The sequence below is a fragment of the Anolis sagrei genome, chromosome 4, assembly GCF_037176765.1.
Source record: "Anolis sagrei isolate rAnoSag1 chromosome 4, rAnoSag1.mat, whole genome shotgun sequence".
Classification (NCBI taxonomy): Eukaryota; Metazoa; Chordata; class Lepidosauria; order Squamata; family Dactyloidae; genus Anolis; species Anolis sagrei.
In genome coordinates, this window is record NC_090024.1 from 74,261,733 (window position 1) to 74,275,147 (window position 13,415).

A 13,415-nucleotide genomic window follows, 5' to 3' on the forward strand; every position below is an offset into this window, starting at 1 on the left:
GTGTATGTGTAGCATCTGGACAAATTGTAAACTGCAGATTGTATGTGGCTCCTGGAGGTACCTTTGTGTCCCACTCCCCTCAGTAAAAATAGTTTTGCTTTCCTCCAGAATGCTGCCAAATGCATTTAGAGTAGAGGGTAAACAATTTTTGCAAAAAATAAAAAATAAAAAAACATTGCTCTCCAAATGCTTTAAAGTGTACAGTACATTCGAGTCTCACTTATCCAGCCTTCATTCATCCAATGTCCTATATTATCCAAGGCAGTCTGCCTCCCACCCGAATCCACAGCTGTTTCAATACATTCAATGTTTTGGTGCTAAATTTGTAAAAACAGTAATTACTACATAATATTACTGTGTATTGAACTGCTTTTTCTGTCGATTTGTTGTAAAATATTATGTTTTAGTGCTTAATTTGTAAAATCATAATGTAATTTGATGTTTAATACGCTTTTCCTTAATCTCTCCTTATTATCCAACATTTTTGCTTATCCAACGTTCTGCTGGCCTGTCCGCCTGCCTTCCCAAGAGATTTGGAGGATTTTTTTTGAGGCAACGCTAATGGAATTGTTCCAGGAGTTGAGTGTGACATCTGTAGACAGTCCACATTTCACAGGCGTATAGCAGGATTAGGAGGAAAATTGCTTTATAAACAAGCACCTTGGTATCGGAAAACACAAGAATGGCCATCAGACTGGAAAAAATCAACTTATATCCCCATACCAAAAAAGGGAAATGCGAAAGACTGCTCAAACTTCCGTACAGTGGCCCTTATTTCTCATGCCAGTAAGGTAATGCTCAAGATCCTGCAAGGAAGACTCCAGCAATACATGGAGCGAGAGTTGCCAGATGTTCAAGCTGGGTTTAGAAAAGGCAGAGGAACAAGAGACCAGATTGCCAATATCCGCTGGATAATGGAGAAAGGTAGGGAGTTTCAGAAAAACATCTATTTCTGCTTCATTGACTACTCTAAAGCCTTTGACTGTGTGGATCATAATAAATTGTGGCAAGTTCTTAGTGGGATGGGCATACCAAGCCACCTTGTCTCTCTCCTGAGGAATCTGTACAAGGACCAAGTAGCAACAGTAAGAACTGACCACGGAACAACAGACTGGTTCAAGATTGGGAAAGGCGTACGGCAAGGCTGCATCCTCTCACCCAACCTTTTTAACTTGTATGCAGAACACATCATGCGATGTGCGGGGATGGATGAATGCAAAGCTGGGGTGAAAATTGCTGGAAGAAACATTAACAACCTCAGATATGCAGATGACACCACTCTGATGGCCGAAAGCGAGGAGGAGCTGAGGAGCCTTCTAATCAAGGTGAAAGACGAAAGCGCAAAAGCCGGGTTGCAGCTAAACGTCAAAAAAACCAAGATTATGGCAACAAGAATGATTGACAACTGGAAAATAGAGGGAGAAACCGTGGAGGCCGTGACAGACTTTGTATTTCTAGGTGCAAAGATTACTGCAGATGCAGACTGTAGCCAGGAAATCAGAAGATGCTTACTTCTTGGGAGGAGAGCAATGTCCAATCTCGATAAAATAGTAAAGAGTAGAGACATCAGACTGGCAACAAAGATCCGCCTAGTCAAAGCCATGGTATTCCCTGTAGTAACCTACGGATGTGAGAGCTGGACCTTAGGGAAGGCTGAGCGAAGGAAGATCGATGCTTTTGAGCTGTGGTGTTGGAGGAAAGTTCTGAGTGCCTTGGACTGCGAGAAGATCCAACCAGTCCATCCTCCAGGAAATAAAGCCCGACTGCTCACTGGAGGGAAGGATACTAGAGACAAAGTTGAAGTACTTTGGCCACATCATGAGGAGACAGGAAAGCCTAGAGAAGACAATTATGCTGGGGAAAGTGGAAGGCAAAAGGAAGAGGGGCCGACCAAGGGCAAGATGGATGGATGGCATCCTTGAAGTGACTGGACTGACCTTGAGGGAGCTGGGGGTGGTGACGGCCGACAGGGAGCTCTGGCGTGGGCTGGTCCATGAGGTCATGAAGAGTCGGAGACGACTGAACGAATGAACAACAACAAACAACAACACCTTGGTATCTCTCCGGATGTCCCAGTTCTGAAGCACTCTCTGCTTCATTCAGAAAATGCTGCACTTGCAGGGCTCAGGAGGTGTTGTATTTTGGCGTCAATGCTAACCTTTGTCAACATTTTCTAATGTTACACCATTAAGCTGTATTTCTGGAATTACAGAGGGATTGGCCGGTAACTGCTGGAAGAGCACTTTGGTTTTCTCAGTGTTCAGTGACAGGTCGAGCTTCTCGTATGTTTCTGCAAAGGTGTTTCGAGTGGTTTGTAGGTCTTCTTCTGAATTTGTACAGACTACATTGTCATTGACATATGGAGTTCTATAACAGATGTTGTTGTGACCTTGGTTTTGACTTTCAGTCTGCTGAGGTTAAATAGCTTGCCATCTGTCTAATAGATGATTTCCACTCTGGTGGGAAGCTTCCCATCAACAAAATGAAGTATCATAGTGATGAAGATGGAAAATAAGGTTGGGACAATAACACATCCCTGTTTGACATCTGATTCCACCTTTAATGAGTCACTATAGAATCTTTTTAAAAGATTGGGAACTGTTAAATGTCTATTTGGAAAATCTAAAAATACCAACAACTGGCGTCTTAAATTGAATAAAGGACATTGAACTGACAAAGGACTAAAGTTGATGGAAAGTATCTTCCAGCATTATTGAGAACACAAGGTGGAGTTGCCTTACTTACTTGGAAGTAAACACGATTAAACTCATTGAAACTCACTTAGAATAAGCATCGATATGACCTATGCATATGCACTCTCCTAAGAAATATGGTAAGGTGTACTGAATACAGTAACGACTGCAATTGTTTCACCTTTCAAAATTGTATAACAAACTAAAGCATACTGCCCATACCGTTATTATATATACAGTAGGCAGATTTAGTTATGCCAACAACTCGTCACAGTAATGTTTTGATCAGTACCTTTAAGAACTGAATTTTAATGTGTGTTTGTAGAATTTTTATGTGGTATTTGTGTGTTTTTAACTGTGCTGTGACCCGCCTTGAACCATGGGAAGAAGCAGGTAAGAAATAAAATTATTATTATTAATAACCTTTTTTATTTTATGTGTCATGGGGAAAAGAAAAATGCCAGGTTTTTGTTAGGTATGAAAACTTGTCAGCGAGCAAATACCACACATCTTATTATAATATTATGCAACATTAATTGGCTGCATGGATTGATCATTCAATCGAATAGGAAAGCATTCTGGATGAGGACTGCTAAGGGAAGAGATTCCTTTGTGTAACTCAGGGTCCTTCCAGACAGGCCCTATATGCCAGACCTGATCCCAGTTTTCTGTTTATCGCAGATTATCTGGCAGTGCGGACTAACCTGGTTTAAAACAGAAACTTGTGGTCAGATCCTGCTATATAGGGCCTGTCTGGAAGGGCCCCTCAGCAAATCAAAATTGTGTTGGTTGCGCTTTCTTAATCAGGCCATTTCAGAGGGTGCATCTACACTGGAGACTTAATGCAGTTCGACATAATTTTAATAGCGATGGCTCCATGCAATGGAATCCTGGAAGGGGTAGTTCCTTTAGTATTGCCGACTTAGGGCCCTTCCAGACATGCCCAATATTCTAGGATCTGATCCCAGGTTTTCTGTTTTAAACTGGTTTATATGAGTCCTCACTGCCAGATAATCTGGGATAAATAGAAAAACTGGGATCAGATCCTGGGATAAAGGGCCTGTTTTCTGGAAGGGCTCTTTCACGCAGCCCTATATCCCAGAATATCAAGGCAGGAAATCCCACATTATCTGAGTGTGGACTCAGATAATAGTCCAGCTCAAAGCGAATATTGTGGGATTTTCTGCCTTGATATTCTGGGACACAGAATAATAGAATCATAGAGTTAGAAGAGACCTCATGGGCCATCCAGTTCAACCCCCTGCCAAGAAGCAGGAAAATTGCATTCAAAGCACCCCTGACAGATGGCCATCCAGCCTCTGCTTAAAGGCCTCCAAAGAAGGAGTCTCCACCACACTCTGGGGCAGAGAGTTCCACTGCTGAACAGCTCTCAGAGTCAGAAAGTTCTTCCTAATGTTCAGATGGAATCTCCTCTCTTGTAGTTTGAAGCCATTGTTCCGTGTCCTAGTCCCCAGAGCAGCAGAAAACAAGCTTGCTCCCTCCTCCCTATGACTTCCCCTCACATACTTATACATGGCTATCATGTCTCCTCTCAGCCTTCTCTTCTTCATGCTAAATATGCCCAACTCTTTAAGCCACTCTTTATAGGGCTTCTCCAGACTCTTGAGGAGCAGCTTAAAGAGCTGGGAATGTTTAGCTGTTTAGGGCTGTTTGGAAGGGCCCTCAGTCCTGATGCCTAACCAAACTACAAGTCCCAGGATCCTATAGCACTGGGTCATGGAAGTTAAAAGTGATGCCAAACTGCATCCATTATACAGTGTATGCAGCCCATATGGAACCCATGAGGTCTCCATGGGCCCTTCCACACAGCCATATAACCCAGAATATTAAGGCAGAAAATCCCACAATATCTACTTTGAACTGGGTTATCTGAGTCCACACTGCCGTATATTCCACCTTAAATCAGATAATGTGGGGTTTTATTCAGCTGTGTGGAAGGGGTGTCTAAGGGCCCTTCCAGACAGGCCCTATATCCCAGGATTCCTGTTTATCCCATATTATCTCACAGTTTAAAGCAGAAAACCTGGGATAAAGAGCCTGTCTGGAAGGGCCCTGAGGCCCCTTCCACACAACTGGAAAAAAAAAAATCAAAGTTCTGCTTTGACCTGGAATATATGATAAGAGTCGAGAGCAGTATGTGTGAAAAAGATCTTGGGAGTTCTCGTGGACAACAAGTTAAACATGAGCCAGCAACGTGATGTGGCGGCAAAAAAAAGCCAATGGGATTTTGGCCTGCATCAATAGGAACATAGTGTCTAGATCCAGGGAAGTAATGCTACCCCTCTATTCCGCTTTGGTTAGACCACACCTGGAATATTGTGTCCAATTCTGGGCACCACAATTGAAGAGAGATATTGACAAGCTGGAATGTGTCCAGAGGAGGGCAACTAAAATGATCAAGGGTCTGGAAAACAAGCCCTATGAGGAGCGGCTTAAGGAGCTGGGCATGTTTAGCCTGAAAAAGAGAAGGCTGACAGGAGCCATGATAGCCATGTATAAATATGTGAGAGGAAGCCACAGGAAGGAGGGAGCAAGCATGTTTTCTGCTTCCCTGGAGACTAGGAAGCGGAACAATGGCTTCGAACTACAAGAGAGGAGATTCCATCTGAACATGTGGAAGAACTTCCTGACTGTGAGAGCCGTTCAGCAGTGGAACTCTCTGCCCCTGAGTGTGGTGGAGGCTCCTTCTTTGGAAGCTTTTAAACAGAGGCTGGATGGCTGGATTTGAATGCAATATTCCTGCATCTTGCCAGGGGGTTGGACTGGATGGCCCATGAAGTCTCTTCCAACTCTATTATTCTATATGGCCGTGTGGACTCAGATAACCCAATTCAGAGCAGACATTGTGGGATTTTCTGCCTTGATATTCTGGGTTATATGGCTGTGTGGAAGGACCCTTTCAGTGGTTCTTAACCTGTGGCTCCCCATGTGTTTTGACCTACAACTCCCAGAAATCCCAGCCAGTTTACCAGCTGTTAGGATTCCTGGGAGTCTGAAAGCCAAAACATGTGAGGACCCAAAGGTTGAGAACTACTGAGTTTCATGCACATTACGGTCCACTTTCCAAGCTGGCGTCAAAGGGGAACCCACGTTCTCATGTCCTTCTCGCCTCTCCTCGGTGACTGGGCCTCTTTCCGCCTCTTCGCCGCGCCCACAGCCTGGCGGAGGGGCAGAGCCTTCCCGCCCGACGCCGTGTCACGTGGCCGCTCCTGGCCCCTCCCCTCCTCCTCCGAGTCCGTCCCCGTCTTCCGCCCTCCCAGCCGCGCTTCCGGCGGTAGGTACTGTCCGTCCCCTCTTCCTTCCTCCGCCGCCAACCGCGCTTCCGGCGGTAGGTAGAAAAATCTTTATTTGATGGGAAACGTTCCTGGGGGGAGGGCCGGCCGGCGGGTGGCTCGCGAGGGGAGCTGAGGAAGGTGGCGGTTGTGTGGATGCGCCCTCCAAACAGATGGAGTAAACAATAACACGACCCGGGGGAAGGGAAGGAAGGGAGCGCCCCACTCGTCGCGGCTCCCCCCTGAGGCGCTGCTCTTGGGGAACCGCTGAGGAGGCAAGCAGGCAGGCAAGCAGGCTGTCTGTCTGTCTCCCTCCTCGGGTGAGGCGCCTGGCTTCCAAGCCAAGGAGGGGAGGCAGCCTCAGCAGGCCTGCCCTTCCTCGCCAGCAGCCCAGGGATTGGTTGACAGAGTGGACAGCGAAGCTCCTGAAAGCGATGTAAACCTGCCCAAGGTGGGAACCCACAACCCACTGACTCCCCATCCCTTTCAGGATACAGTTGGAACATCCCATATAGGAAATGTTTGGGGTCAGGACTGTTTGAGATTTTGGAATACTTTGCCTATATACACCAGGCATGGGCAAACTTCGGACCTCCAGGTGGACTTCAACTCCTACAATTCCTAACAGCCTACCGGCTGTATTTGAAGTGACATCTTCTGAACAGACAGCAAAACAAAGGGTGCTAACCTTTCCCTATGCTATCAGAACGCACACACACAGGGACGGCTCCACCCATTACGCAAAGTAAGCATTTACAGTATACTTGATTTTGCCCAGGGGCGCTCTTGAGGCGCTCTTGGGGGAAAATAGACTTTGACATATGCGAGTTGTATTTACTGGGATGTATAGTTCACCTACAATCAAAGAGCATTTTGAACTCCACCAATGATGGAACTGAACCAAATATGGCACACAGAATTCCCACGACAAACAGAAAATATATATCAGTGATTGGTTGGGGGGGGGGGGGCAAAATACTGTTTGCTCACCGTTGAAAATTGCCTGGGGCCGCCCGTGCACACACACACATATACTTGGCTGGAGCAAGACTTAAAAAAATATACCTGTTCTGACTTATACACATTCAATTTAAGATTGAACCTACAGAATGTATCTTGTGTGTAACTTGGGGACTGCCTCTGGTGGCGCAGTGGGTTAAAATCCTGTGCTGGCAGGACTGAAGACTGACAGGTCGCAGGTTCAAATCCGGGGAGAGGCTGATGAGCTCCCTCTGTCGACTCCAGCTCCTCATGCGGTGACATGAGAGAAGCCTCCCACAAGGATGATAAAAACATCAAATCATCTGGGCGTCCCCTGGGCAATGTCCTTGCAGACAGCCAATTCTCTCACAGCAGAAGCAACTTGCAGTTTCTCAAATCACTCCTGCCATGACAAAAAACAAACAAACAAAAAACTTGGGGACTGCCTGTAATATAGAATCATAGAATTGGAAGAGACCTCATGGGCCATCCAGTCCAATCCCCTTCCAAGAAGTAGGAAAATTGTCGAAGGCTTTCATGGCTGGAATCACTAAGTTCTTGTGGGTTTTTTCGGGCTATATGGCCATGTTCTAGAGGCATTTCTCCTAGGAAATGCCTCTGTTTATCAAGCCTCTGTTTAAAAGCTCCCAAAGAAGGAGCCTCCACCACACTCTGGGGCAGAGAGTTCCACTGCTGAATGGCTCTCACAGTCAGGAAGTTCTTCCTAATATTTAGATGGAATCTCCTTTCTTGTAGTTTGAAGCCATTGTCCGCATCCTAGTCTCCAGGGCAGCCGAAGACAATATGTTTTCTCTATAAATCTCTAGGTCGTCCAAAACGACTCTTATCAGCCTCATCAGACTTGAGCGGTGGTTCTCACCTTTGGGTCTCCAGATGTTTTGGACTTCAGCTCCCATAGTTCCTAATAGCTGGTAAACTGGCTGGGATTTCTGGGAGTTAAAGTCCAAAACACCTGGAGGCCCAAAGGTTGGGAAGCATTGTGCTAGAGCATGGATCCAGTTTAAATGTGATTTCTGCCTCCTGAAGAAATCTGGGTTTTGTAGTTAAGTGAGACCCAGGACCTGTCTCGCTGAGCAGTTTTAAGGCCCTCCCTTTAAAATACAAACCCCCAGAATTCTGCAGGAGACAAAAACTGGATTTAAAGCGTCCCCATATTCTAGTGTGATGAGGTCCCACGGTCAACTTTTACAGAGGACTAGACATTTCTTGAGAAATGTTTGCTCCAGCCTAAAAAATGAAAAGGAGTTTTCTTTCATCTTTGCTTTTTCCACTTTCACGTGCGTTCTGTACCCCTAATCCTCCCTCCAAATGGAAAGTCTACTGTATTATGTACAGAGTTCCCTTAGTGGAGCATCTCATGCAAATCTGAGTTTGAGAGCATGCCATAGTGTATGAAAGAGATGAAAATGGGCAAAGCAGAAATAATGAGCATGTGTTTCTGAACTTACTACATATATTCATTCTGAAATTCCATGAGCCAGGTTTCTTATTCCATCCTCAGCAAATTGCTAGTGCCTGAATGATCAAGGCAGGTGGGCTCATGCACACACCGAAAACCAGCAGCTTTTCTTGTTCCTCCCAATGCAGGCATGGGCCAGTTGACTGTTAGGAATTGTGGGAGCTGATGTCTAAAACACCCGGAGGGCCAAAGTTTGCACATGCCTGTGATACACAATGAGATATCTTGGAGAGGAGAACCAACCCCAAATACAGAATTTACATTTCATACAGCTTTATACAAGTTGAGGGTCCCATGCCTGTGCCTCTTCGGGTTTTGAAATACCCATATTTGCATAAAGAGTTATCTTGGAGATGCAAACTTGTGTAAACCAAGTGTAAACCTGAAACCCACATATGTTTCGTATACATATCCTCTGGCTTTATACAGATTGAGTATCCCTTACATGAAATGTTTGGGACCAGAGATTTTCCACATTTTGATTTTCCCTCCCAGATTTTGAAAGATTTACATGTACTTAATGAGATTGCTTGGAGATGGGATCCACATCTAAATACAAAAGTCGTGATTCATATATATGGCCTCTAGCTTCATACGAGTGATTATAGCATAGTTTAAATTCAAAAGCCATTTCTTGTTTCATACACATGACCTCTGGCTTTATGCAAGTTGAGTTTTATTCCTTCAATGAAATGGTTGGGACCAGAAATGTTCCGTATTTTGATTTTCTTTCAGGTTTTGGGATATTTGCATATACATGAAATATCTTTGAGATGAGATGCAAGTCTAAATAAAAAAAATTCTGACTGATGGTAGCTTTATGCACACTATTTTTAGCAATTTTGTCCATGAAATAAAGTTTGTGAATATTGAATAGTCAGAAAACAAATGTGTCACTGTGTTAGCCATCCATGTGGACCATTTTGGATTTTCAATACCGAATAAGGGATGCTCAATTTCTATTTGGATGAGAGATCATACAGACCCCACCCACATGGCATCTCTAATCCCAAACAGGGATGAGAAGCAGAAGTGTTCCATATTTTGTTTTTTCACTTCCAGTCTTAAGCATTTCAGATAAGAGATATCTGTAGTTGTCTCTGAACATGTTCTTTTAAGAACTTCCGCTTAAAAGCAGTTCTTTCCCCCCGCTTAGTGTAGTTAGCACAGCACAGTTCTCATTGTTTTTCTCCCCTCATTCCAGCCCCAATGTAATTGCTGGTAAGGTCACATTTTTCAGTTACGTGCTTAGTGGTAGTTCACCTATTCTTCTGTTTCCAAGATGGAGGAACAAAGGTAAGAAAGTAAAACTGGACTGGTACTATTGGATTGGAAGAAACATGCCTCTGACTCTTCCTTCATGCCACTGTAGAAATTGTTGAACTGAAACTTCCATCAACAGCATTGCCAGTCATGGTGGACAATAGGAGCTGCAGTCCAGTAAAGGCAAACCTCCTCTGAACAAATCTTGCCAAATCTTGTGATAGATGGGTTGCCATAAATGAGACATGACTTGAAGGCACACAACAGCAGCAACTTTGTGGGCAGCTAAGAAGGTTTATAGATATACAGTGGCAAGGGCTTGTGTTCAAAATTCCATCACTATCACTATCAGCATCTTTGGTAAATATCCTTCTAAATTATGTTGGATTGCATCTGCCATCATTCCTCAAGTCCACTTTATTACTTATGGTCTAAATCAGTGGTTCTCAACCTGGGGTCCCCAGATGTTTTTGGCCCCCAAGTCCCAGAAATCCTAACAGCTGGTAAACTGGCTAGGATTTCTGGGAGTTGTAGGCCAAAAACATCTGGGGACCCCAGGTTGAGAACCATTGGTCTAAATGAAGGGAAAACAATGTGGCCACTACATGTTCTTGGACTACATGTTCCAGCATTCTTCACTTGAGTATGCTGACTAGGGCTGCTAGACTTACAGTCTGAAAACATTAGAAGAGCCACACAATTCCAAACCTTTGCAGTGAATATAAAATTAATAACTACATCACATTCATTTCAATGTAGTTTAGTTAGAACTAATGTAAGATTATCACAATGTGTTGGGAATTCATAGCTGAGAGTTACTACTTCTCTTGTGAATATTTTAAACTTGAATAGTTGGTATCACGTTATATTTTAAATTTCATCAATGTGCCAGATAATTGAGGATGTGTTCACACTCTAGAATGAATTCAGTTTGACACCGTTTAAGCTGCCATGGCTCAATGCTATGGAATCATGGAAGTTGTAATTTTACAATTTAATTTCTCTGCCAGAGTGCTATAATCTCGGCAAACTACAAATCCCAGGATTCCATTACATCGACATAGTGCTGTTAAACTGAATTAATTCTACAATGTGGATGCACCCTGACTTGCTCTTGAGAAAGCATACTTCTCCAGATGAGCTGCCAAATACAGTGTTTTATATGAATGTAAAAGTGACAAATTAAGCATTTTTAAGTAAGGAAATAAGTATTGTATATACCAGTATTTTACAATATAATTCAATTTTCCATCATGTCAAAACTTTCGGGGAGATCTACATCTCTTGAAATCATGTGTGTGAGAGAACCACATATTTAACGGTAAAGGCATAACAATATGCATATGTATCATCTTGATACTTTGAAATCAACATGTATCATTTGGGACAAATACATCTCAATCAAAAATCTTTGATACTTATTTTGTAGATGGTGCTCTAACACTGAACAGAGAGAACAATAACCCTATCCAACAAGAACTCATACGTGTAGAAGTTGTTTTCTGTTGTCGTTAAAAGACACACACTTTCAACGCCACATGAGGGATCATGAGCAAAATGACAAGGTATGTATCTCAGTAACTTTGTAACAGAATAATTACAGTAGAAGATTTGCCCAAATCTCTTGTTCATTTCCATATGTATCAAATTTCAGAATTTGCTTGGGAAATTATATTTTGAGAAGGCTATAATACATATATTTATCTTCTGTCTCTGGCCTCATGTCTCTGTAAAATAGTGGATAGCTCCTATTTTGTGTGTATATCCATGTTTCCAACCCAATATTCATTAGTTATACCTTGCATGATTCACTGCATATATACATGTATTGATGAGACTATGGAACACTACTGTGGAAGCTAAAACATTGTTCAGAAAATGTTGTCGACTTTGGAAATAAATTCATTGTTTATAGAACAGTATTGTAGTCCTACAAATGTAATAAGTAAGTAAAATCTGTATTGTAATTAAAAATCTGGAATTATTGGAAGAGAACAATATTTTAGAAGGAAACATTCCAGGTTTGCCATTCTGTCTTAAAGCCAAAATGTGTCAATCACAGTTCCAATTCCAGAAATACCCAAGGACAGTGCATTGGCAGAAAAGCTTCATATGATAGAGCAAAGAATTTCCCTTCTCATTGGAAGTGTTAAACCAGTCACCTGTTTTGTTTTAGCCTCATCGATGTGACCAGTGTCCAATGTCATTTAATGTTGAATTCAACCTCACACTGCATAAATGCACCCACAATGGAGAAGATCCTACTTGTCCTGTATGCAACAAAAAATTTTCCAGAGTGGCAAGTCTTAAAGCCCATATTATGCTTCATGAAAAGGAAGAGGTAATTGTATTTAATTTTAAATAACCTATAGGTCATATAGGTTTGAAGAGATTGTTTTTCCAGTGTTTTCAGATTCTTTCTTCAGTTCTGTGAAAATACTGTTTGCATGAAAATGAAAGTTTGACAGTTGGGATGGGGTGGGGGCTGCTCCTCCTTGTGAAGACACATGTAATTCTCTCTTGTTATTCTCTCCCCCCCCCCCCCCATTTTAAAGAGTGGTAGAATAAATATGTTACTCATTAGAATACATGTTATGCATGTTTGAAATTTGCATCAGAATAGGAAGCGACCCCAAGTGTTTGCTCTGGCCCTAGAAACAGATGAGCTCTGGAGATTCAGAGAAGCATCCATAACTTTTTAAAACAGTATAAGATCATATTAAGGCATCATGTGGACATTATGAATTTCATTCACAAATGAACCAATTTATTTGGCCTATCTAAATGAACCCTAATTAAGCCAATAATTGTATTTTTGTAGAAAACAAAGCAAGTCATAATTTAGTATTCTGAAGTAGCACCAGATTATGAAATACTACATTCACTATATCCAATACAGAGAGCTATTTGGATTCAGACAGGTTTAAGATATGCCCATAAGTATGGCTTTTATATTGGTATTCCTTGTTATATTTAAAAAGGCATATATCCATGCCTTTATACATAAAAATTAAATACATTTACTGCAGTGGCAGTAAAGAATCAAACAACTTTCTGTTCTGTTCACAGAATCTTATCTGTTCAGAATGTGGTGATGAATTTACTTTGCATAGCCAGTTGGTGCTGCATATGGAAGAACACCGTCAAGAGTTGTCTGGAAGCAAAACCCATACCTGTAAAACCTGTAAGAAAGAGGTTGAAACTTCGTCTCAGCTAAGAGAGCATATGAAAACACATTACAAAATAAGGTGAGGATTTCGGTAGATTTAAATATTCACACAAGTGGGTTGAGAGCTCTGAAAAATGCTTGCCATTTTCAAAAACATATTGGGATAATTTTAAACAGGTATGAGCAAATTTAGATTTCACACTTAAATTGGGTAGTGTTATTATGTGACATAGTCTTCTGCCTTGGCAGAGTTCTTGGCAATCATCACAATTAAGATTAAAGTTGGCATGATTATATGAAGATTCTTCTCCATTTACTCATGTGACTTTCTGTAATGTTGGTTGAATTATATCTGTCTCAAGCAATTTGCTTTTCAAATAGTTGGTTTGGGGTTTCCACTGAAGTTAGTTTAACGGTAAACTCAAGAAAGAAAGTTTCCAACACAAGTCTATTTTATTTCAGATATGGTACGTAAAACACATGTTGAGACAGCATTCCAGTTTGTGTGATTGAGGTTCAGCATAAGTCCCTTTTCT

The 13,415-nt window shown here is 42.3% G+C and overlaps 1 protein-coding gene across 7 annotated transcripts in view; it reads left to right on the forward strand.

The window, feature by feature from the left end:
- The first annotated feature begins 5,933 nt into the window (after positions 1 to 5,933).
- ZNF236 (zinc finger protein 236) overlaps positions 5,934 to 13,415 on the forward strand; it is a 54,056-nt gene continuing 46,574 nt past the window's right edge. For 5 of the 7 annotated variants that reach the window (XM_060774963.2, XM_060774959.2, XM_060774962.2 and 2 more), the window contains exons 1-4: positions 5,940 to 6,042; positions 11,140 to 11,275; positions 11,887 to 12,051; positions 12,780 to 12,958. In XM_060774963.2, coding sequence (XP_060630946.2) covers positions 11,249 to 11,275; positions 11,887 to 12,051; positions 12,780 to 12,958 — 371 coding nt within the window. In that variant the 5' untranslated portion in view covers positions 5,940 to 6,042; positions 11,140 to 11,248. Of the gene's footprint in view, positions 6,043 to 6,324; positions 6,438 to 11,139; positions 11,276 to 11,886; positions 12,052 to 12,779; positions 12,959 to 13,415 lie in introns of those variants that run through there. The other 2 variants (XM_060774961.2, XM_067467481.1) reach the window with 2 other exon arrangements.